Raw genomic sequence first — 25830 nt, forward strand, 5'->3', positions numbered from 1 at the left:
GAGACGGACATGTAAACAATCCAGGCGTGCTAATGTTGCTAACCGGAGGACTAAAACAAACCTCAGCGCTAAAGGCTGGTACTCCGTCGCACGACGGTGTTGCGGGTCGAAAATCGCAGATCTGCAAGCTCATAAACGGTTGCGTATGCGAGGCGATTCAGTTTGAGGATCTACTGTTATGATAGTATTTAATCGTGACGTTGCTAACTGGTCGGCATGGATATGGTCAGGGAGGAAATGTGTGAGACCAGAGACCAAAGATACAGTATAATAAAACTGGTTCCTGGGGTTCCGCCTACTATTCACTAGTCATATAATGTGTGAGAATTGAGAACGTACTTGTTGATTAGTCAGCAACGAGTCATAATTAGATAATGAGGTTACTGTTTCTTGCCTGCCTCAGTCCAAAGACTGGGAACTGCACTACAGCAGACAGAATCAGGTAACATAAGGTTACTGTCCTAACGACGTGAAAGATCATTTCTGTCATGACAGCAAAGCTCCAACGTGGCTATCGGCAGCAGCTGTTGCAACACTTTAGTTTGCGTATTACAAGCTTGTTTTTGTCATTTGTATTGTATATTCTTTTAGGCATTTTTTCACGAAGTATAGGTTGTAGTAGTTGTAGGTTATTAGTAGTAGTAAAAAAAAAGATGTGAGAACATTCTGGTTAATGTTTATTTAATATGCAGTTATGGACAACAAAACAGGATATGTTGACATTGAACCCTTACATGTTGATGTGGGCTTTCTTGCTAGTAATAACAGATTAAGTAAAGCAAATCAGTAACACAAACTAATATGTGTTTTATTTTTTTAGCCAGCTAAAAGTTGTAAGCAGATTTGTGTCATGATGAAGGGGTTGGATCATGAGTTATACAGATCAAATCAAACCGTTAATTATAAAGCACATTTACAAAGACCAGTGGTCAACCAAAGTGCTCTACAGATCACGTGATGAAAGTTAATTTAATATGTTCTAGTTACAACTTGTACAAGCATTGCTTTACCATGCTACTTTAACTTTATATTTAGTTACGTTTATATCCTTTTTATGATTTTTGTTTTCGGCACATTGAATACTGTAATTCTCATTTAATTTCAGGGCCCACATTGAATCTGCAGGTCACACCTGTGAGCTCTATGACATCTCAGAGTTTAAGTCTTCTGCTGAAGTGGCAACTCTAATAACTCAAAAGCCAGCCTTTGAGGGTGCAGTTGCTATACACCTGTTTAAAGCCGGCAGACTTCTCCTAGGTGAACACCCTCTTTGAAAAGTAGATCTGGTGTATGGTAACCTGAAGGCTCGCCCCAAAACACACTCAAGTCGCCCCCATTTCTTTTGCGGACCATTCGCCCCCAGCGGTTCTTGTATTCTTGTATTTGTTTTACTGAGGTTAAGGTTAGAAATAAGGTTAGTTTTACTGAGGTTAAGATAAGGAATGCATATTCCTGCTACGCGTCCTACCAGGGAAACTCCCCCCTGTCAGGTGATAAAAAGCGGCCTTCTCACTCCTCATGCATTGTAGGAAGCATTGGCAGAGGGAGAGTAGCGCCCAGGATTACAGTTTAGGCAATTGGCAACGGGTGACAAAATCGTGGGATTAAAAAAATAGTTATAAAAATATATATGTATAGTGTTTTGGGGCGAATGTTCCTGTTACCCGGAATGTTATGAGGGTGTGTATGTGTGTGTGTGTGTGTGTGTGTGTGTGTGTGTGTGTGTACATACATGTTATTATCCTATAATGAGCATGAGTGAGGACACATTACGGAGAGCTGATTTTGTCAAGAACCGCACATTTCGTCAAGAACTTTGTGTTTTATGTCCCTTTACACTAGATGTCCAAGTGCCCTTTGGTGTCATATTTGGTGGAACAGACTTAAATGAAGATGTGAAAGTTGAGCAGAAGCGTGTGGTTATGGAGCAGGTGCTGCAGAGAGCCAGGTGATGATCTCAAGATAGCAACATGTGAAGGAAGATACTGTATGTACAGTTGTACACACAGCTTAAGACAGATTAATAATAATAATGCTGGTGACACTGAATCACTACAAATACATGTACAGTATGAGCATTGAGCATGTGATGTATATACATAGTATACATACACGTATTGTACATTTAAAAAATCAACCTGACTGTTAAACTGACACTTTTCATTTATTTTGATCATATCCTAGTTAAATCCAACCCCCTACCTACCACAAGCAGCTTCACCTGCAGCCTAGTGAATCTCAGCCTCAATTTATTTATAAAATGTCAATTGTGCCTTTTTTTATCCTCTTATTTTTTATCCTTTTTTATATCTTAATGCTATTGCTTGGAAAGCATGGGTCAAAAATCACCTGAATATTCAGTTGTTTCATTATAGTACCATTTTACCATTATTATGTGTGATAATGTTATACTTTATCTTTTGATGTATTTGGATCAGGTTTGCTGTTGCATTTACTGATGAACTGAAAGAAGCTGCAGAGGTATTTTTGGTATGATACTGTTTTCTATTATACTCTATCTTGCACAGACCAGTGCACGAGCGTAGACAATGGGCTTATTGGGTCTGTTACTAAATGTATCGCCGGCATGCATGATGGTAAGATGGGAGGAAACTCACCACTAAGTGCTGGACTTGAAAATCATCAGAGCACTGTCATCTAAAGGTTGGTGTCAATCAGCAATGTTTCTACAATTGCATAGGGAGTATTAGGGACAGACATCAATGGAATTTTAATGTAGAACAGAATTTGGCCCCTATATGTTCACCCTTATAATTCCCTATATTTACAAAGCGTACAAAAAAAATAGCAAGACACTTTGAGATCATTGTGAGCGAGAGTGAAATGCGTTTTTCAATTCAATTTTACAGCACATTTCACAACATACAGCCGGGCCCTGACAGCCCCAATAAATAAAACAGAAGGGGTTTTTACTACGCAAACACAATATCCTGCCCCGTCCCATAATGGTGTGGCATTAAAACAGTATTACCATGTTTTCAGATTAGATTCTCCCAGTGGGCTACATATTGAGGAGAATGGCATACTTTATCTTTGTCATTTAGTGCTGACAGCAGGCAGGCAAGGACAGGTGCCGAGAGGCATCGCTGTGCCTTTTATTGAGACAGAAAACACACATAGGAGATGGATCTAATGCAACTTACTGTGATAACATCCAGTCAATTTCCTTTCCATCACCCCTGATTTATTTTTGCAGGCTCATCTCCAGCATTTAGGGATGACTTCTTTCCTGTCTGCCTTCTTTTTAAGGGGGGGATTCAGAGCAAAAACATTTTGAGTAGTGCTAGGACTGTTAATTGTTATCCACTGTTTGGCATAACAAGAACGAAGAATTTAAAAAAGAATGTTGCCTACAGTTATTCATTATTCAATGCATTTCAATGTATTTATTATGATTGCTTTTTAATTTGACATTTCTATTGTTAACTCTGCAGCTGTCGCCAAGCAGAGAAGTATATGTCCAGCCCCAAGGTACTGTAAACTGTTGTTTAATAATCACCATTCATTGTTTTTCCCTATTATCATTGGCTGTTATGCCATGCAGGACATCCTCATACTTCATACTGTTGTGTTTCACCAATAACGTTATAGCAACTCGTGCTACTACATATAATAATAATAATAATAATAATAAACTTTATTTGTATAGCACCTTTCATACATAAATGCAGCTCAAGGTGCTTCACAGGGCAGGACACAAAAATAAAATACAATAAAACACAAGTAGTTAAAATGACAGAACAATGGCAGAGAACAAAATTGAATATAAGAACATAAAATAAATAAAAACAAATAAAATACAATAAATAAAAACAAATAAAAAGAATAAAAACACCACATGCAGCAAATCAGTCAGGGCAGGAACGTGCATAGTAAAACTCAACTAAAAGCAAGGGTGAAGAGGTGAGTCTTGAGTTGAGATTTAAAAATGTCTACAGAGGGTGCGTGTCTGAGCTCGAATGGAAGTTTATTCCAGGCTGTTGGGCCGTAGAAGCAAAAAGCTGCCTCACCATATTTTTTTGTGCACATTCTTTTAGGCACTTCAAGTAGGCCAGCATTGGAGGACCTGAGGGGGCGGTTAGGGACATATCTAGGTAGGCAGTCACGGAGGTACAGAGGTGCGAGACCATTGAGAGCTTTATAGACAAGTAACAGAATTTTAAAATCAATCCTAAAAACAACCGGAAGCCAGTGCAGTGATGCCAAAACTGGAGTAATATGTTCTCTCATCTTAGTTCTAGTTAAAACTCTAGCTGCTGCATTTTGGACAAGTTGTAATCTGTCAGTCGTTTTCTTAGGCAGTCCTGAAAAGAGTGCATTGCAGTAGTCAAGCCGAGAAAAAACAAAGGCGTGGATTAGCGTTTTTGCATCGTCCAAGGACAAATAGGCTCTGATTCGTGCAATATTTCTAAGGTGAAAAAAGGCAATCTTGGTAACATGATTAATGTGTGAATTAAAATTCAATTCAGAATCAATAAACCCCCCCAGGTTCTTTACTGTACTGTTACTTTCTACAGTCAGGTTGCCAAGTCTGCTAATTATTGATTATTTTTGCTCGCTAGAACCGATTATGAGAACTTCTGTCTTATCCTCATTTAGCTTGAGAAAGTTCTCGAGTACTTGGCCAGCCTGAGTTTGCACTAATTGATCCATATTATTCATGCTTGCCATCAGTGCGGTGCTTTTCATCACACACACATTACAGGGGTTTACAGCAATTGATTTTTTGTTTTGTTTTATTAATGGTGACTGTTTCAAGAGGGTACTTTTAGTTTAAAAGGCAGAACAATTTAGGGGAATAGATTTTTAGATCTATTTTAGAGTTTTAGATGTTCCATCATGTAAGACCTATAATAGCTTTGTTCATATGCGCACACTGGATTACAGCTCCCATTACTTTATTAAAATGAGCAATGTTTTAACCTCATAGGGTCTTCATCAGGTATTCTTTATTTTTCTTCCTTTTTCCCATTTCTGCCTAATGGTAAAGACCCGTATTCATTTAAGCAATACTACACGAGAGGGGGTGGTTTAACGTCATTAATGCACGCCTGCAATGCTGCAGGAAAGTTCCGTAAGCAATGCAGAAGTGCATTAATGATGTTGCGCTCTGGGAGAATCTATGATGCTGATTTGAAGCACGGCTAGAAGGTTGTTTCAACCATCAGATTGCTTCCTCGAAACGACCTGTTGTATAATATTAATTTGAGAACTGTAATACAGTCTGCTGCTAGCCCATTTTGGTTAATGCAGTACCTTTATACTACATTTGGCCTAAACAGGTTCGATGAACTGCTTTACTGTACTAGATATTAGATTTAAAATAACTACACCTACTAAAACTAATTACCTATTGATTAAATGCCATCAATGGGTAGTTATACTTGCTCCGGCATAACTAATTAGCAGTTACCACAAATTGACTGTCTAATTCCTGATTTATGCTAGGTTGCGCGCCATGTTGTACACTGAAAATGCAACTCAGATATTGTAGACAGACTATTTTCATTGCACAACCTGGGCTCTCAACTAAGTATAAATCACTTTGCTGTGATGTCATTACATATTGCCTTTCACATTTTATGTTCCTTGATTATAAAGGCATCCAGACTGAAGTGGCTGAGAAGTTCTGCTGGAGTGAATTCCTGAAGAGCTCAGGTATTGATTCTCATTGGTTTGTTTTCCAAACAGCAGTTTTCTTGAGGGATTAATGGTCAACTATGTTGGAATTTAATTTAGCCCAAAACACACAATACAAAATGTTCAATGATACAAAAGTAAACAAAAAAGTAAACTTCTAAAGATTCTCCACAGTTTCCCCTGAAGCATTATATGTTTGTGTTGACTTTGTTGTTCAGCAGGTACTCTGCTTGCAGGGTAAGTACTTTCAGCTGAGCCCCAATATAGAGGAGGCCACTCAGAAGAATGAAATTAGACTGCACTTTGATAGGCCCATTGGGATGGTTTAATTACAATGCTGAGGTCCCAGAATTCCTAGCAGCAGCACCTTCTTTAGCCTTTTTTTATTTTTATTACTGTGTCCCAGTTTAAATGTATCATTACTGTCCACTGATAGATAACATTCAGCCTTTATTATAACAACTAATAACAGCAACTAACATGATACATCTTACACACTAGTCTATACAACAGTATTTTTGCGAGAATATCCGTTAAGAACGGCCTAAAACTAAATAACTAAATAATATAATTTAAGGAGATGGGGCATTAAACCTTTACTTGGATGTGTATATTAGACTACAGTTTAATCTACACATAATGATTACCGGCTGCAATAGATACATTTTTCATCTCTCGTTCCACCCATAGACTATAAAAAATATGGACAAAGCGTGCCCCGGGTCTAACATGGACGTAAAATGAAGCCTGTTATTCCTTGCACTGTAAGTCGCCATCTTTCTAGATCCGTTTGGGCCCAGCTGGCCATTGGCTGGCCCAGACAACGAGGCGGGACTTCCCCCCTTCTTCTCCGTTGGTTTTTATTTTGACTCGAGTGGGAGGGGAATCCCGATCATAGACTGTAACGGTAGCCACGCCCCTCAGAACATACGCGACTTTATGGTAATTATTTTTATAAATGGGACCATAATTTTCCAAAAAGAATATTATGACATTAGAAATGAGACTTTAAACTAGTGACTGGAAGCAGAAAGTATTCATGACCATGTTTATTAAGGTAATACAGTCTAGGTGAAGTTGGGCCCAAATACATGGACTTATATGGGGCTATGGGTTTTTTTGGGCCCAATGACAGCGCCACAACAGGCCATTATATGAACTACGATTTCCTTAGTGGCTTCACAAAATATCTGTCTGACTGCCCCCCTGGTTCCACCACCTCAACAAATGTGACATTAGTCAGACCATCTTAAGTACATGGGCAGGCTTGACTTGAAATTGGACTTGGCGAGATGATTTCCAGTGCAGGTATATCAGTGCTCAGGCAGAGCCACAGCACTTGATTAATAGCTCCCCGGTGTTAGACCATTTGTCACTATGCATCTTCAATGGTGGCAGTAATACTAATTACCCAGAGCCACTTAATGTGTTAAACTGAGAAAAGGTCTGCACTATTGCATTTTCCCCTCCAAAACTACCATTGTGTTTTCAATTTCATCACATTTTGAGGAAAGAATAGTGGTGGTTTGCAAATATATGGCTGCAATCTCTCTCTGTGTGTGTGTGTGTGTGTGTGTGTGTGTGTGTGTGTGTGTGTGTGTGTGTGTGTGTGTGTGTGTGTGTGTGTGTGTGTGTGTGTGTGTGTGTGTGTGTGTGTGTGTGTCTGTGTGTGTCTGTGTGTCTGTGTCTGTGTGTACGTGCGCGCATGTGTGCATACAGTATGCCTGTGTCCATGTACAGTAGACAGGCATTACAGCTACTGTATAACGATAGCTCCGCGATATTTACCAGATTAGTTGTTATATCCATTTCTCCTCATTGGACCTTTAACACCCATCGTTGCCTCCAGAAATTATTATCAATCAGTCTTTTCAACTTTAGTCATTTTTCAACGCTCCTTAGACTAAACGCATACAGACTCACAGAATCAACAGCTCCTGTTGCAATCTGTATTCTTTCTTTTCAACTCTCATCCTCCTCTTGCTTTCAGACACACTCAAACACAGTGTGGGACACTGTAATGTCTGCCTATTTATGTTTCCCCAGCACTGAGCTGTCTTGTTTTCCTTTGGTTTAGTTATACTCTGAATCTGAAGAAACATATTTAGCTAAAACCTCAAATATTTTCTTCGTGTGTGCGTACGTGCGTGACATATTCTTTGTTTGGCAAATAACGAGCTTTCTCAGGCATATTCATACTGGATCTTTGAACATAGAGACCAAAGTTAGAGAGTAGCTCAGAGGTGTACTACCAAAGACCTCCTGTAGATAATGACAGAAGTAAGGCACGCTGCAGCCCCCCCCCCCCCCCCCCCCTCTGTGTGTGTGTGTGTGTGTGTGTGTGTGTGTGTGTGTGTGTGTGTGTGTGTGTGTGTGTGTGCGTGCGCAAGCGTGTACGCGTGTGTCTGTGTTGAATGGATGCGTGTGTCTGTGTGCATGTAGGCAGGAATCACAGTGCTGGAATCTAGAATCTGCAGGTCCATCAAAGGCACCAAGTATGCGTTGGGTGTGTGCCTCCTGCTGTGCGCCTTAGGGGTGGGGTTAAGGGGAGTTGGGGGGCTGGTCTTAGGAAGAGTAAGCTGGTACGTGAGAAGGCTCTCTGGAACACCAGTGAGCTATGAGCTGCAGGTAGGGAATTGTCGAAGGTGGAGAAGAATTGAACGCACTGAAGGCATGAGTGACTCTGTCTGCAAGGAGTATTGTATATCAATGCCGTTCTAATCCCGTGACACCCGTGACATCCTGTGACACCCGTGACACCATTCTCTTTAAGTTTTCAGTTGAGTTGGCATGTGAAGAGATCAAAATGAGTAGAGTCACAGTCATTTTTATGCTTCAGTGAAAAGGTGTGACTGACATGTCACTCGACAAAAAATGATAATAGTTTCAGTATGTCAGTGAAGCATAAACTAGGCTTAACCCGCCACCCCCCCCCCCCCCCCCCAGTAGATTCCTCCAAATACTGTATGACTTTGATGTGTGTTCTTTAGCCTCTGCTTGTGTGTCACAGTGTGGCGGCTGTTGTCAAAACTGACAGGAACCAACACATTCATACACACAGGAAGCAACCAGCAGGGGGCTGAGCAGATACTTCTCTCATATAACAATATTAATAACTATGTATGAAGCACTTACTCAAAATAAGGTTTCAATCTGCTTTAAATACAACTGTAAGAGCCATTATGTTTCAAATACAATTAAGAAGATGCATTAAAAGAAACACATAACATTTAGTTAATAAAACATTAAGATAATCAGAGAATCGATGTGCCCTGAGAGTTCCCACCCGAGGATCTCAGGCTGTGTACAGGCTTGTACAGAGTTAATACATCAAAAATGTCATTATGGCCCAACCACAAAATGCCTAAAAAACAAGTAGTAAATTGTTCAAATCAATGTTAAATCTGTCTTATGTCTCTTTTCTTAGCGAAAATAATGTTATTTTGTCCAATCTGCATGGCAGAGTATGTTAATACAATATAATAACTTATACAAGTGGGGTTGTTGTATTTGGTCTCCCTGCTCTTGGCTCCTGGGATCAGGGTCAGACTCCACTTCACGTCATTTTAAGAAGCTCTAAATCTGCCTTAACCTCCTGATCTAGTCTTATCTGCCAGCAGGAGGATTTCACCTGATGCACACAATGCTTTAAGCATGTTTGTGTCTGTTTGTGTTTTATTTTTTACTTTCACACATGCGTGTCTAATTGTCTATCATCCGCCTTTGTACAATGGATTGTGTGTGTGTGTGTGTGTGTGTGTGTGTTTTGATTGATTGATTGAAATATTTATTAACAGTTTGTAGAATTTACAGTACATTTTAAGCACAAACTCAATACAAAGACTGTTAACTGTGAGTGGACGACCCAATTAAGCATTACACTTGTTTACAACAGGGTCCACATTGTTCAATTCATCAAAACATTTAGAGACATACAAATAGACACTTCTATGTAGCTAAAGAACAGAACAGGAATTCATCATATAGGAAGCAAAAAGGGAAAAGATACATATACAGTGAGGGGAAATGGGGTGGGGGGGGGGGATTCAGATTTTACAGAGGCCAGTTTCGAATTGCAGCCATCCGTAGGTGCCCTTTGAGAGGGCGTGTGTGTGTGTGTGTGTGTGTGTGTGTGTGTGTGTGTGTGTGTGTGTGTGTGTGTGTGTGTGTGTGTGTGTGTGTGTGTGTGTGTGTGTGCGTGTGCACGTGCGTGCGTGTGGGCGTGCGTAGTGTTTTTCCTTTTTCTTTTCTTTTCCTTTTTGTAATGAGCTTAAATGTTCCTGGAACAGTGGATTTCCAGCATAACCATCAGGTGTCAGTCTCCAACCTTCTATAGGTTCATCCATCTGGGTCACTGACAACCTTAATACCAAGGATTTCTTGATATTTTATACCATCTATTGTTTCAAACAGGGAGGGATCTGCTTCAGGGCCATGCATAGACTTTTGGTATAGGGTAGGTGCCAAAATAACTTTATACACTGTATTAGTCTCCAAATGTTTTTTTTTTTTTATCCCACGATTTTGTAACCCAGTTTTCTTTTCACCCAGTGCCAATTATCTAATGTAATCCTGGGCGCTACACTTCCTCTGCCAACCTGGGGGGGCAGCGGACTGACCTCATGCCTCCTTCTATGCATGAGGAGTCCAAGCTGCTTCTTTTCACCTGACAGAGGGGAAGTTCCCCGGCCGGACGTAGCGCGTGGAAGGGACACGTTATTCCGACCAGTTCCTTTCCCCTCCATCAGGCACCCCGGCTGGCCAGGGGGAGGTAGCTTTAGAGACCAGGATTACGGCATGTTTTTGTGAGGGTATCTACCCTAGGGGACACGGGGAGAACATGCAAACTCCACACAGAAAGGCCCTATCGCCAACCCCCGCCTCGGGTATGGGCACTGATGACGCGGAGGAGGGAACACGCCACCAGTGCCCACAGCGTCCCCAGCGGGAATCGAACCCAGGACCTTCTAGCTGTGAGGCGACAGCACTACCAACTGTGCCACCGTGCCATGTACCCAAATGTGGTTGATAGTAATTAATAATATTTAAGAATTCTGACAGATTAGCCCTGACAATGGAACCCTGGCAAGTTCACACTTTTTAATGTGTGGTATAGATATGCTATTCACATCCTAAAACCAGACTTATCAGGAGGGGAAATGTGGGACCCTGCCAACAAATTTGCCTGATGAAGGCCTAGTGGGTCGAAACTTTGCAATTTGTTGCCTCTAAATAAAGTAAGTCTCGGAGCTCTAGAAACTAGTGTGCGGATGTTCTTTCTCGTCCTTGATGTTTAGCCTGCCAATAAAACAGCAGGGCAGAGAGAGCAACTGAGATTTTTTTTTAGCAAAAGAGAAGTAAGTGAAAGAAATGGTGTAGGTAGGTATAAAATAAAACTGAACTTTCTTGTATGAGCACTCGTTGGCTCTAATGTGCACCTGCCTGATCTGCTTGTTTGTTTGTTTATATTAAGCCAGTGTTTATGTTGAGCCAGAGTAGACCTTTAAGAGATGTGAATGCTGTACTGATTCTGTTCATTAAGAAACAGAGATTGTATTTAAGCATTCCAAGACAAGGGTGAGGATGATGGTTGATATGTTGCTTCAATTACACATCTTCAATCCTTTATTTGTAGATGGTATTGAAATTACTTTGCCTCTAGTATTTATCTGTCTAAGTACTCCGAGCAATTACTGAACTAGGAATGACTACAGTCCCTACAGAATTTGAATAAAGCAATTTTCTTTGTTGCCTGCTTCATGTTCTCCTGTGTTTTCGTGTTGATGTACGTGCGTCATGTTATGATGTACTGATTAGTGCATACTGCATATACAGTAGCTAGATTATTTGTGTCAACACTCTGAACTCCTCTATCTTTGTCATTGGAATGTCTAGTAGTCTACGGTAGTTACTGGCATAGAGCAAGTCTACTATAGTTCCCCACTAATTGTAAGGATTGAACAGAAGATGTGTATTACGCAAAGGAGTGATTTTGGTCCTGCTTGTGTCCTCAATTAACGGTAGTTTCCCCAATACATTTAATGTAGTTAGAATTATATTTCAATCGGCAATGAAAGAATTGGCTACCCAATGTGCTGCCCATGCCTTTATAACGCCTGTGTTGCTACAACCATCCAGTGATATGAGCAGATACCACTTCCCTGCTTGGTGCGTGCGTGAACACTGAACAGAGAATTATGTGAGAGCATTAGTCACTAGCTGTCTTATTTTCCTCACGACCTTAGATGATGAATTGCTTTCATTATCTGCTGGTGCGGTTTGGATGTTCATTATGCAGTGTTTTGATATTGTGGTGCTATCGTTTTATTGTCTGTCCTCTCCCCAGGTGTGAGCAGCGAGGAAGTGGAGGAGCTGCACGTTTTCCTATTGGTCTGTGGCTTGAGAAGAGTCAAGGACCCGCTGTTCCTGGTGAAGGAGTTCTCAGGTAACCAGCTTTATAGCAAGAGTTTATTTGATTATTTACAAAATGTTTACATCCATTATTGGAAGATGTATACAGTGGAGCTTTAAAGTTTGGGAACCCTTTAGAATTGTCGATATTTCTGAATAAATGTGAAATTAATTATACTCAGGAATTTCTTTATTGATCGGCAAAAAAATATGAGCCTCTAGGATTAGCATTTCGTACCTATAGTACCAGACAGGTAGAGGTGGTCCGATCCATCGGCCACCAATTTAAATAGGCCGATTTTCACTCCAAATGACTCGATCAGTGATAGGCAATTTACCCAATCTGGAGAAACCGATCATGTATACCATTTAAGTGTTATAAAAGTCAATCAGATAGTATAATATATGTTAGCATCTTTGTGACAGGCCTAAACATTCTGCCCTTCCTCCCCACACACACACACAGGAACAGTTTTCACATGGGTTTTATACATAATAATTTTGGAAATATTCAAATTCTCTCCTTACACACAAGATCGGTATCGGCCGATTGTGAGAAAAACAATCGCTGTTCGTGATTCCGGATCAGTCCCAACAAAACCTGATCAGAGCTAGCACCTCTAGACAGGAGCCAAATGAGTGAGCTGGGTACCCTGGCCCTGATTAGGGAGGAGTCAAGTCAGATTTTGCCTGTTGGTATGGTAATTCAATGTATTAGTTAATTATTCAATTAAATCATTAGAAGGTGGCTGGGCAAAAAAATACATATCAAAATAATGTTTGCACTTCCTTTGTGGGAAGAAAAGAACAACAGGGCTAAGGTTTTACATAACTTTAGAACACCAACAAGAATTTCCAAGGAAACAATTAGAGCGAACTTAGTGTATATCTAACAGACACAATCTGAACTGTTCCACCCACGTAGGTTAAAATGAACAACTTCTGTTTCTGAGAAGACAGAGAATACTGCTGAAAGTGCTGATTATTGTTGACCTACATGTCAATGTGTGTTGATGTGTTGATCTATTGCTGTCTTTCAGAGTGGCATCGTGAGAATCCTCTGAATGTGTTGGTCATTATTGGACCAAAGGTCAGTAAGTACCCACAACACCACCGGTCTGTTTGCAGAACCATTTGCATAGTTTGCTGTCTGTTTTGTGCAAGACAGTTGCCAAGCATTCTGCCTTAGAGAGTCCACTGGCCTGCTAATTGGATGTAGCAGAGATAACAGCATTATATGTTAAGCTGGCCTTATGGCCGACATTGAGAGGGGATGGCAGTCGTCTGCAGACAGGGGAGGGAGGTTGGTCAGCAACAGTGTTATCTGTTTCCTTTTATGCTTGACTGACTCACTGACTGAATTCCTGATGTATGATTTATGATGTTTTTAGTCTAAAGCAATTCAAAAAAATTGCCTCGTTGTAAAAATGCATTTTCAAATGACTAATTGATTTAAAGAGTAATTAAACTCGACATTTCTGAAACAATATTACACAGGGAAAAAAACGGAAAAAAAGTGTCTCTGTATTGCCGTAAAGTTTTATTCTGCTGCCCATTCTGGAGTCTGGATCCCACCCCCTTTTTTATGTCAGAGTACTTTTTTGGAGATATTCTTGTGTCGGGCCGACATCAGCAAGGGCATATGGTCCTAATGGCAAATCAAATGGGTTCAGATCTGTGCCAAGGCTCCTGCAGGATCGAGGCACGTCTGAAGCCTGTCCTGCACAGTTTTCTGCCACGAAGGGAGGGACTTTTGCCCTATAGTTTTAGACCACGACGGAGGGGCACCACCGAGCCAGCTAAAGCCAGCGAGTTGCCGTGTCGAATGTTGTGAAGTTCGTTTGAGCCGACTCAGCCCCGTCCGAGTTACAACCCGATTTCAGAATAGTAAATCCTCGCCACCCCCTACAATGAACACAGCGGAGCGCTCCCTACCGCACTGATGGCCTGTCTCACCCAATCACAAGCCGCGGCACACCTACCAGCCCCTCCCTTCATGGGGCAGAAAACGGGATTGCGTCCTCCTGGACAGGAGTCCCAGACGTAAAAACAGATGATGATGATTGTGTTGAGTGGATAGAAACTTTTAAACAGACAAGGACAGGACACACACATCCCCTCCCTCCCTCCCTCCCTCCCTCCCTCCAGCAAGCACTCACACCACTATGATTGATTTTATTTGTATTATTCTTTTGCAAATTTGTACAATCTATACAACCCCGCTCACACTCCTATCCAATGCAGAATGAAATTAGGCATGTGGAATCACGCTGACTATTGGTAATTGCACATACTTACAGGATATGTATAATTAGATGAGCAAAATACATTTGAAGAATCAATCTTTTAAATTTGAATTCCTGCAGTCAAAACACGTAGCCAGCCAGCCAGTCAAATGCCACCACCAAGCAAACCTGACAGACAATCAAAGGCTATATTACCCAGGAGGGAGTGTTGATTACTTTTAAAGGTTTATGTCACATCTTTTCTCAGTTGAACCGATTATACTTTTATGTTGGATGCTCCAATATTGATTTGCTTAGCATTGCAGTTGCATTGTGACCATCAGTGGTAGCCTTGACATTCTCTCAGTTCTGGCCTGTTCTTTTCACCTCGTCTCATCTCTAGGACATCACATTGATTTCTGTCATACTTTTGTCTCTATCCTGTTATCTCTCCCTACCTCCCTCTGGTTTATGTGACATTGAAATATGTTTCACGTCTTTATTTTATTTAATTTTTTTCAAGCCTTGTGTTTCTTTTTATCTTCCTCTAAACAGTGGTGTCAAACTAGTAGAAGGTATGTTCTGTTTTAGCTTGATTATAGTTGGCATGGGGTGTGCCACTGATGGCTTATGCTCTTACTCAGCCAATGCTTTGTGTCTCTGATTAGAAAGCTCAGTGAAAACAGATATGTTGTTGGTCTGATTCATGTAGACCCACATGAATCCATGTGTTCTTTTAATGATTCTCTTTCCTCTATTTAAATATTTTTTATTGAAACCTTTTTATTTACTGGTTCTCTTTCCTGATTGGCAACCCACCTGAAAATTAAAGAGCTGGAGAGACAGACCCTAGTTGTTACTGAATAACTGAACCACCACTCCATTATCAGAATACAGAGCTTTTGTTTTTTGCATTAATCTAATAATATCACTAGTAGCTACCTTTGAGAAACCTAGTGTTGTTTAACCTAGGTTTTCTCACCTGGGCTACGTATTATTGTTTTTGTAAGATAATTTATCAGCAAACCCATATCGTATGAAATTGTTATTAACACTTAATTTCACCCATGGCTGCCACCTGCTTGCTGCTCAATAATTCTGTCAAATTCAAATTATAATGTGTATTGTGTATACATTCATAATGAAGTGAAATGTAAATACTATAAACATGAAATGTTTATAGCTAAGGCTGTTACAGTAAAACATTAGTAATTCATAAATAATACAAGAATAATCTATCCACTGCTGTTTACAATGTGTACTGGATGATAATCCAAGATTACTCCAGAAACGCAAAGATTAGATTTGTTTGATTATTTTTATGCACGTGACTTATATCAGGTTTCAATTCAGAAAAAAGCAGGAGCTAAAGGAGGGAAAAGAAGCAGCTTGCTTGGCATTTTGACCCAAATAGCTATGCAGGACTTTGCCATGGGCAAGCTAATGCACGCAAATCCCACATTGCATTTAATCAGATTGGGTGCCCACCCTAACCTGACCCCAATCTCTGAAAAATACAGGATTTTCAGAGATATCATTTGGTCATGATATAAATATAATTATTGTTTATCAAATAGCCTCAATTAAGTCATTGCTGGCATCGTCCGTCATGACAACATTTTGACATTAGGACTGGACTTCTCTTCAACATTTTAATATATATATTTTTTCTTTTCAGATTGATCCTGTGTTTACTGATGAAGTTGAAACTGTTGCTAAAAGGTAAGATTTCCTTTTCTTTTTCTTTTTTCTTTTCCCTTATCGATTCAACAGCTCGTGAAATGCCAAACTTAAGGAGCTTTGCTCCTTTGAGAAATTCCAATGCCTTATCTGCTTATCGCACACTTTATCCTATGTGGCACAAGAAAATATGTCAACAAACTTTGCTTGCATTGCATACACGATAATGTGAGCAGAATGCAAATTAGAGGCAAGTTTAGTACTTCCTCCCACTTCCAAGTCACTGGCTAATCTCTCTAGCCAAAGGGCTTAACCAACACGAGTGTTATCAAGACAGGAAGCTGGCTGCCCTGTCTTGTTAGAACTTCTTACCAGTGTTCAACTATCTTCCCTCCTTATAATTAAATAATTAATAACCTGTCAAATACTCAGATTATCCATACTGTATATCCTATTCATGCATCTTTCAGCACCACAGAGATGGTGCACTTTAAATGCAATTCAATGCGTGCTCTGACAGACTCACTTCAAACAGCTGGACTGTGCAGCGTGCTTGTGCCACTGTTTCAGAACGTATCGCCGTTCATCAGTGTGGACGCTCGTATAGTTGTCGTTATTACTTGCGCAAGCAGAGCGCGCAAGTAATAGTTTCACCCGGCTCGTATGCACCGTCCCAGCCAACCCACCACTTTTGATGCGTATGCACCGTCCCAGCAAATTGTGCCTGATTTGCTGGGACCAGATTACATGGTGTGTATATGTATAACTAGCTCTCAATGATGACGTAATAAATATGTGGATTAAACTTTAATCCACATATTTATTACGTAAAAACCAATTACACTCTGACATTGGGTCCTTTAATCATTAAAGGACCCAATGTCAGAGTGTAATTGGTTTTCGATGGTGACGTAATGACGATATGTTTTAGTGTTGGGAGGATTAAAGGTAATGCTCCTGTGTATACATGTATGTAATCTGGCACCACTGCCGTATCAGGCACAATTTGCTGGGACGGTGCATACGCATCAAAAGTGGCGGGACGACTGGGACTACGTACGGCGCAAAGTACCGGTAACCACAGTATACCGCTAATCAACGTACAAATTACATATACATATACATAGTATATGTAATTGGTTGACAGTTTGTAGCGGTCGAAAGTACTTGCGCGCTCTGCTTGCGCACTAGTTGGCCATTTATGGCCTACTAGTGTGCAACAAGCAAGTATGCACTGGACAGAGTGCAGTTCTAGTTGTGACTGTGCTCTGTCTAAACAGCGCTTATGTTCCGTGTAGTGCATGTATAGTGTAATTCACACCTACAGTTAGTATTGTACCTGAGCCCTGAGAGTCACAACACACTTTGTGCTACTGCTCCTGCAGAACAGTGGGAGTCTTCCTGGCCCAGGAGAGGAGCCAAAAAGAGCTCCACGCTGCCATGAAGAGGTGTTGTGCCGTGGTCAACAGTTCTGTCTCAGAGGGAATGTCTGCAGCCATCTTGGAGGTAAACGTCCTTGGGACATGACGGTGGCCACTAGATGAGAGCATGATTTCGCAAGTACAAACGGTTGTCCTGACATGACTTTTGGTGCCTGTACTCAATGTAACTCTGGCTATAATTAGGATATTTAGCAGTATTTACAGGTGTCCTTATCTTACAATCGTCAGTGTTATCTGACCACTACAGGGGTTTATTATCCAAATGAATTGCTTGGCTATCTTTCCATTCCTCCAAGGGAAGCTAAATTGTAATCCAGGTAGGCTCTTCTAAACACTGTAGATTAAGACAGTCCACAAAATGTTTACTCTTATTAGCGTGTTAGCAGTTTTTCACTTCCTAACCTGCTGGCAAGGCATTAACTGATAGACACAATTAAGTCCCTAAGCATGAGCTAAGTCGCCCCCACCTGACCCTCAGATTCTCATACTTCTAACAACCACAGTTAAAGTGAATGTGAGATGAGTTATTTGGGAGTCTGTGCTGTGTAACCTCACTCCCAGGCTTTCTCAAAGGTCTCTGCCGTTCTAGGAAGTGAAAAGACGAGACTTGATCAGTTCCACAGGCTTTGGCGATTGATTCATTGAACATTTCAATTTCATGTTGTTGATCCCTCCTTCGATTTCCCGGGAGAATGTAAACACTAGCGAGTGAAGATTAAATGGAAATCCCTTAACACCACTGGATCTTTTTTTGTAATGGTTTATATAGCGCCTTTATCTATAGCGCTTTACAACGATTGTACTGTGTCACCCATTCACACCGAATGAGAGGAAACCATGCAAGGCACCAACCTGCTCTTAAATGAGTTCCGCTAATGCTAGAAATGTGGGACATTAGGCGTACTAGACTAGTCTGATTATTTATTGGTATCTCTTGTGACAGGCCATGGATCTGGGAGTACCCGTGTTGGCCAGAGACATTCCTGGGAATGCAGCCGTGGTCCGGAATGAGGTCACTGGCTTGCTTTATTCATCTCCTCAGGTATACAGACACAAACATTGACCAGAACCACTACAGTGGTACTGTACAGTGATAAGCTGTGATAAATACCCAATGAGCTAAGGAGAAGGAATACATACAGATACAACCCCTCATCTCACCTCAACTGACCTGGAATTCTAGATGTTTTTTGCAGCTAATAACAAAACAGATGCCATTGTGTCAGGACTCAGGTTTAACCAGACCATTGTGTCTGTTGTTCTTTTACATGGATTCATCATGTTGAGTCTGCCATTATCCTGTCTATGCTTTTATACAAAGAAGGCATCAACTTTACACCATTCTGTGGACCCTTCTACTTTAAATTACTATTATCATTAGTCCTGTCAAAGTACAAATAAAACATAACAAAGCTGGACACATACAGTATGTTTCTATAGGGGCTTTGATTTGAATCAGGAAGACGGCTGTGTTTGTCTGCTGAATCACATACTGATGGAACTGCATAGCAGCTAGCAAACAAACACAACTCCCACAAGGAAGGGGCTCTTGAACCTGATACCTGCAGAGGTTTCGGGGTGATAAAGGAAAATCCACAGGTTAGGGCCAGTCAACAGAGGGGAGTTGTGGAATGATGGCGTGAAGATGTCATGCTCTTGCCTGATGGTGCCTCATGGTATCAGATAAGTCGTCTCCAAGGGGAGGTCACGTGCCCTCAGCTGAGCCGTAACACTGCGAAAGATCCCCTGCCTGGAGAAACCCTTCACAGATGGTAGGAGCCAGTAGGGCCGGATAAAGCCACGACCTCAGCCTGTAAGTTATTGACAGACTTCAAGTGCTAACCTCTGAGCCAGAACTCAGAGAACTGGGAGTGTAACAGTGCGTTTTAACAGCGGGCGACAGTCAAACAAATTTTCCGGAAGTGCATTATTTGTCTATGGGACCCGGCGACTACCACCGATAGCAGGCGAACGGCCGATGGAAAAGTGGGTGGAGGAACGTTTTACATTTAAAATCATAGAAGAAAAAGAAAAAATATATGTTCATGTAAAGAAATGGCATGCTTAAAAGAGAAATGGCATTTTCATTTTAGCTGTACCATATGAGGCAAGAATAGTTATACTTTGTCATAGGGCAAGCCTGGACACTGCTCATACCTCCATAACTTGAGCTCTAATCCTGTTTGAGAATTTATAGTTGTTTGACCAAGCACTAGATTCATGTTCAACCAAGAGCCTCAGACATGATCTCATCAGTCAAGTCACTGGTGCAGCTTCTGAGCTGCATGACACAATGCACAATGCACAATTCTCAGTCTCCTGGCCCGGCAAACGAGACTCATGAACTAAAATAAGGCTATATGGGAATGCCATGTCTCAATCCGTGCAAAGGGATAGGATCATTACTCATGTTTTTATTGCTTTATATTTCTACTCATTATTTCTCTCTCTCCCCATGACAGCGTTGTGACAGCATGGTTTAATGGTAGCAGTAGCTCTGTTTGCGTTCCTCTCTCATTAGCAAATGGGAGGTGGCAGTTATCAGAATATGCTGCAAAGGACTATTGAACAGGCATATTTGGAACCTGTCACAGATGTTCTCTTTTGCCACATTTTTTATGATTTACTCAACATACTGGCTTTCATTTAATTCTGTGGTTAAGTTTTAGAACAGCTTTGATAAACTTGTCCTTTCAAAAAGTTCTGGTCAACTTTGTTCTTTTCAAATGGCATTCTGCTTTGTCTCTCTCTCAGGACTTTGTACACCAGGCCCAGAGACTGTTGTCAGATGGCGAGCTCAAGGAGAAACTGGTGAGGAATGGGAAGCTCTATGTGGACCAGTATCATAGCCTATTGAAGGAGAGGGAGACCTATCAGAGGCTAATTGAGACTCTACACTCAGAGTAGAGACCCCATCACTCAGCCCCACCCTTTACCCCATCACTCAGCCCCACCCTTTACACTCAGGGAATTCATTGACGTCTTTTTCCTTATTTCTTTTTTTCCCGATAAATTATTAGTTGTTTTTTATTTTTTCCCCAATTGTGTCATTGCCACTTCCCCCCATGAAACCACCACGTGTCTCCTGTAATGCACTTGGAGTCGCCAGCTGGCCAAGCCGGAGGCGCCCTAGGGAAATTGAACCTCAGTCTTCGTTGTGGTGGTCAGGAACTTTACTCCGGCACCACCCGGACATTCCATGGCAGTCTATTGTATGTGACACTGATAGTCTTCCTTGAATACAAAGTGATAGTGGCTCCTGAACCAACAGTACCCTAACCACAATGCATTGTGTGAACAGCTAGAGCGAAGCAGAGCAGACCTAAGTGTAGGTATTACATTCCAAATGTTTAAGTGTAAGGTTAAATTTGTGTTTAGGCATTAGGTTAGAGATTTATATGAGTTTGGTGTGGTTATGATTAGGGCAAGGATCTGGGGGCATTTAACCAATACGATTGTGACCTCAAACTCCCAGATGTTGAGTTTGTAAAAAGTGGGTACCATACCAGTACAGGTTCAGGAGCTATGATGACCTAAAAACAAACAATTCCTACCTTCCACAGGGATTGGATGGAACTAAACTGACTATTACAGTCATTTTTATTTATGATGGTAACGTTTAGAAGCTTATTCTATCCAGGAAAGTTTTCGTTTTCTTTAAGAGAGGGGGCATTTCATTCCCCCATTTATTTTCTGTTTTTATTTAGACACTTTGGAAAGTTGAGATTTATGCAAACGCACAGGTACCGTTCAATTGTAGGACAGATTGGGTACATTCACTGTCTTAACTATTATATCATCGATGGGCACCCCAGGGAACGTTGACTGAGCACAGATGCTCTTTTACAATAATGTTATGCTTCACTTATGCAGTTACACACATTCACACCTGGGAATGTGCTATGGCTGCCCATTGAGCACCTCCACTGGGGCCATTAGGACTTAAGTGCCTAGTTTGAGGGTACCTCGGCAGTATTTGTTGAGGCTGAGGGGGAAACATTTCTTATTCATTGGCACAGGGATTCGAATCAGCAACCTTCCAGGCACAATGACACATCTAGCTTCTTTCCCATATACATGGAGTATAAATAGCTTTAATTTCCCTGCATCACGAGGTCTTTATTCAAAGTCTTTCAAAAGAAATCCAGGCTGTAAATCACGTCTATGCAGAACAATCCACAAACAGTCTTAATATCTTAGCCGACAGGTTTGGAGCACTTTGAACCAAATACCTGATTGGTTAGTGGGGTGCAATCAAATTGTATGCAAATTCAAGAAGTCATCTTGTACTGTTATGTTTTGTAAGAAAGTTTTAAAATAAAAAATATATATAGAAAGGGAGTCTACCAACGCGCCTCAAGCCTGAAACGGCTGATCCGGTGCTTTACAGGTGCAGGGACATCAAAGTTGCATAAGGAGAAGAGACTGGAGCAGCACGGACATTTAGAGCCTTTTATTTAGGTAATGAGTATACAAAACGACTAACGTTTCATCAGAGTCATGACTCTGATGAAGACCGCAAGGTCGAAACGTTAGTCGTTTTGTATACTCAGCACCTAAATAAAAGGCTCTAAATGTCCGTGCTGCTCCAGTCTCTTCTCCTTATAAAAAATATATATATTTTGCTGTGCTCAATAAAATGGATGGAAAGGGATGATGATAAAATGGTTTAATAAAATGGTTTAATTTCCAACTCAATGTTTATTGTTTCATATTATAAATTTGTTGTATTTGCATATCAAATGTATAATGTATTGAATAATTCATCAGTATAGAAAAAAGTAAATTTTCACAAACGGCAAGTTCTGTCTTTTCCCCCCAGACAAATGTGCTCAGTATTTAGGTAGTGCAATCCTCTGTCCCCTTCAGTCACCACACCACATTCATTCTTCATGAAGTGCAAAGGTTGTGTCACACACATACAAAGGCATGGTGAAAACACAATTCAGTTTAAAGGTTAGGTGGTCACGAAAGATTCATGTAATACATCGTCAGAAAGGGTCATTCTGACTGCATGACAGGACAAGGACTCGTTAGACAAATTGAAACTGCACTGTAGTCTCCAAACTTGACTTTTTACATTGTGTAGGCTGGCCACCTACAAAGGTAAACTTTAAAGCAATAGCAGTTGCATAATTTAGTCTTATAATTGGATGTTTTATGAAATTGTGCCTACGATGGCTGGAATTGGGGAATACATTCTCTATTCGCAGAGCAATGATTATATATTTCATAAGGCTGAGACAAATGACTGAATTATCATGGATATTCTCTCACAACTAATGGGTACATACTGTATACTGCAATCTATAATAATAGAAGAGCAATTGCAACATGATATTCAAGATAACATTTAATGAAAAGACAAAACGGAAATAAGAGAAAACTAATAGAAAAGCTTGATCAAAGTCACATCCATGTGAGCTTTCACCGCATTATGTTACATTTGGACCAAACAAACATGAGTAATTCCGCATACTGTATGTTGTTTATTGGGCACCTCTGCATATTGGAATACCATCTGTGAGTGCAAAAAGTCTTAAGAAAAAGGTTTTCCACATGCAGTTTAGCTGTCTACTTACCCTGGCCACGCATTTGAAGCTCCTCCACGCGCATCCTCTCTGCAATATTAGCAGTAATTACACATGTAAAGTAAAAAGGCCTTGACACATGATGAGGAAGAGAATCATTGCAAAATCAGTTTCTTTTTTTATATTCTAGTAAGTAAAGGAAGGCATTGAGGTGTTCGAAGCAACATCCACATAAGTTTTATTTTGTTATGTTAAAATTATAATTGCTGCTCAGGCTCTGTGATGGGCACTTGCAGGGTCTGTCCCTCGTAACTGTCTACCTTCCCAACCCAGTGGATGCCGTTTCCGTTCTCTCTGGGAGAGTGCTGGCGTTCCAGGGTGGAGAAGGTGGTGAACTGGACCCTCTTTCTCTTACTGGTGGGTGAGTTGAGGGATTCAATGTGCATGGGCTTGCTCCCATGAGGGCCAATGAAGCCCAGAGGAGAGTCCGTCAAAGAAGATATACAACTGGGCCTGCTACTGGACAATGAGGCAGTGTTGTCGGGAGTGATGTCGATCACCGTAGTCGCCATAATGTTGTCCTGCTGCAGGGGATCGCACGGAACGCTCATCACCAGCTCGGCATCTGTGCCGAGCCACACCCAGTCGTGCCTGTGGCCCGCATGCTCCTGGCCATGAGAGGTGGGTCTCTTATGCCCAAACTTAACCACATAGGAGATGCAGTTGATGAGGAAAACCAGGATGGCCAGGCAAAAGACTCCCAGCAGGCCGTACATGCCAATCTCCAAGTCTGTGAGAGGCCTGTCGGACAGCATTTCCTCACCGCTCATATCTACGTCCGCCGCCCCCCGGTCGGACGTATTGCCCCGCGGAGGGAAGTTGTTGTAGTTGACCAGGTTCCCAGGGGCCTTCACAGTGCTACCGAAGCCTGCGGTGCCCGTGCCCTCTGCTACCGTGTTGCCTTGGCCGTAAGCTCTGCTGCTCTCACTGGGACTGCTCATCACGTTGACATTGTTCACGGGCCTGCTGGGTTTTCTTGTATTGCCGTTCTTGCCCACTCCGCCTAAGCTACCGCTGGTAATGATGGTGCGCTCTGTCGACTTGATGGTGGTGGTGATCTGCGAGGTGCGCTCCTCTCGCTCCATGCCATCTGAGGTGTTGTATCGGGGATCCCAGGAAGGGCGCGGCTGCTCGCTGTCTGTCACTACCCTGTCATTCCCATAATCGCTGCTGCTGTCCTTGCTGGCTCTGCGGCTGCCTCCACCCACTCCTCTGTCACTGCTGCTGGCACGGTCGCTGACGTTTGGCCGGCCACTACTGACCTCAAACTTGACCTTCAGGCTGCCGTTGCCCACAGCCAGGATGCTCTTGCGTTTGGACTTCTCGCAAGCTTCACAGATTGATATCTCCACCCTAACCAGGGCCCCCTGGCCCTCGCCCTTAGCCACCACCCGCGGAGGTGAGCCTTGCACAGACACCACCCTTTCATCCAGAGATGTCACCACAATGCGGTAGAAAGAAGGATCATAAATGTCCAGTGGCGTCTGAGAGCCATCGCTGAACTGCACCCAGGAACTGATCAAAGCTTCCTGTAAGAAACAAGCAAAAGAAGGACTTAATGCACAATATGCACTAATGAAATTCAGTCCTTCACAACTAGGTGCATTCGTTGCACTATACTGTATTTTCAAAGGAAATCAAGTGTCAGGGACTGCTGAAAGATGTTTTTAAGACCCTAGAAAAAAAGAAAAATATATATTTTTTCTTTGGTCCCATCTGCAGTGACTGCTTTGATAAACTTAAAGATCTATGCTGCATTGAAGTCTATTAATGTGCAGTATATCTCTGACTTTAAATGCTGATGAGACGAGACATTTCTGTCTGTCTGACAGGCTCCTACCTGTTTGGGGATCTGCAGAACGTCCTGTGTAGTGGTGGTAGGCTCCTACCTGTTTGGGGATCTGCAGAACGTCCTGTGTAGTGGTGGTAGGGTCCTACCTGTTTGGGGATCTGCAGAACGTCCTGTGTAGTGGTGGTAGTGTCTGTCTGACAGGCTCCTACCTGTTTGGGGATCTGCAGAACGTCCTGTGTAGTGGTGGTAGGCTCCTACCTGTTTGGGGATCTGCAGAACGTCCTGTGTAGTGGTGGTAGGGTCCTACCTGTTTGGGGATCTGCAGAACGTCCTGTGTAGTGGTGGTAGTGTCTGTCTGACAGGCTCCTACCTGTTTGGGGATCTGCAGAACGTCCTGTGTAGTGGTGGTAGTGTCTGTCTGACAGGCTCCTACCTGTTTGGGGATCTGCAGAACGTCCTGTGTCTGTCTGACAGGCTCCTACCTGTTTGGGGATCTGCAGAACGTCCTGTGTAGTGGTGCTCCTACCTGTTTGGGGATCTGCAGAACGTCCTGTGTAGTGGTGGTAGCTCCTACCTGTTTGGGGATCTGCAGAACGTCCTGTGTAGTGGTGGTAGCTCCTACCTGTTTGGGGATCTGCAGAACGTCCTGTGTAGTGGTGCTCCTACCTGTTTGGGGATCTGCAGAACGTCCTGTGTAGTGGTGGTAGCTCCTACCTGTTTGGGGATCTGCAGAACGTCCTGTGTAGTGGTGGTAGCTCCTACCTGTTTGGGGATCTGCAGAACGTCCTGTGTAGTGGTGCTCCTACCTGTTTGGGGATCTGCAGAACGTCCTGTGTAGTGGTGCTCCTACCTGTTTGGGGATCTGCAGAACGTCCTGTGTAGTGGTGGTAGCCAGGAGGCTCCTACCTGTTTGGGGATCTGCAGAACGTCCTGTGTAGTGGTGGTAGCCAGGAGGCTCCTACCTGTTTGGGGATCTGCAGAACGTCCTGTGTAGTGGTGGTAGGCTCCTACCTGTTTGGGGATCTGCA

The 25830-nt window shown here is 42.1% G+C and overlaps 2 protein-coding genes across 2 annotated transcripts in view; one reads left to right on the top strand and one right to left on the bottom strand.

The window, feature by feature from the left end:
* The first annotated feature begins 8 nt into the window (after window positions 1–8).
* glt1d1 (glycosyltransferase 1 domain containing 1) lies at window positions 9–21809 on the top strand. Its single transcript, XM_083784931.1, has 12 exons — window positions 9–442; window positions 1106–1257; window positions 1843–1948; window positions 2439–2490; window positions 3456–3492; window positions 5623–5679; window positions 12008–12106; window positions 13113–13162; window positions 15976–16019; window positions 17363–17483; window positions 18363–18461; window positions 20174–21809. The coding sequence occupies exons 1-12, from the start codon at window positions 375–377 to the stop codon at window positions 20324–20326; spliced, it is 1038 nt and encodes a 345-aa protein (XP_083641057.1). The 5' UTR covers window positions 9–374; the 3' UTR covers window positions 20327–21809.
* A 1398-nt stretch (window positions 21810–23207) lies between these two features.
* The window catches only part of LOC310872448 (transmembrane protein 132D), a gene marked incomplete at both ends in the record, with an annotated part of 38411 nt that continues 35788 nt past the window's right edge, over window positions 23208–25830 (bottom strand). The window contains one exon of the mRNA XM_083784341.1: window positions 23208–24539. Coding sequence (XP_083640467.1) covers window positions 23208–24539 — 1332 coding nt within the window. The remainder of the gene's footprint in view (window positions 24540–25830) is intronic.

The sequence above is a fragment of the Protomyctophum parallelum genome (genome assembly GCF_964188405.1).
Source record: "Protomyctophum parallelum genome assembly, chromosome: 15".
Taxonomy (NCBI): Eukaryota; Metazoa; Chordata; class Actinopteri; order Myctophiformes; family Myctophidae; genus Protomyctophum; species Protomyctophum parallelum.

Bases quoted from the DNA above. Each gene is read 5' to 3' on its own strand.
- glt1d1 (XM_083784931.1), top strand. From the start codon at position 375: ATGAGGTTACTGTTTCTTGCCTGCCTCAGTCCAAAGACTGGGAACTGC. The intron at 5,680-12,007 runs GTATTGATTCTC...TCCTCTCCCCAG, and splicing joins TGAATTCCTGAAGAGCTCAG to GTGTGAGCAGCGAGGAAGTG. The intron at 16,020-17,362 runs GTAAGATTTCCT...CTGCTCCTGCAG, and splicing joins GTTGAAACTGTTGCTAAAAG to AACAGTGGGAGTCTTCCTGG.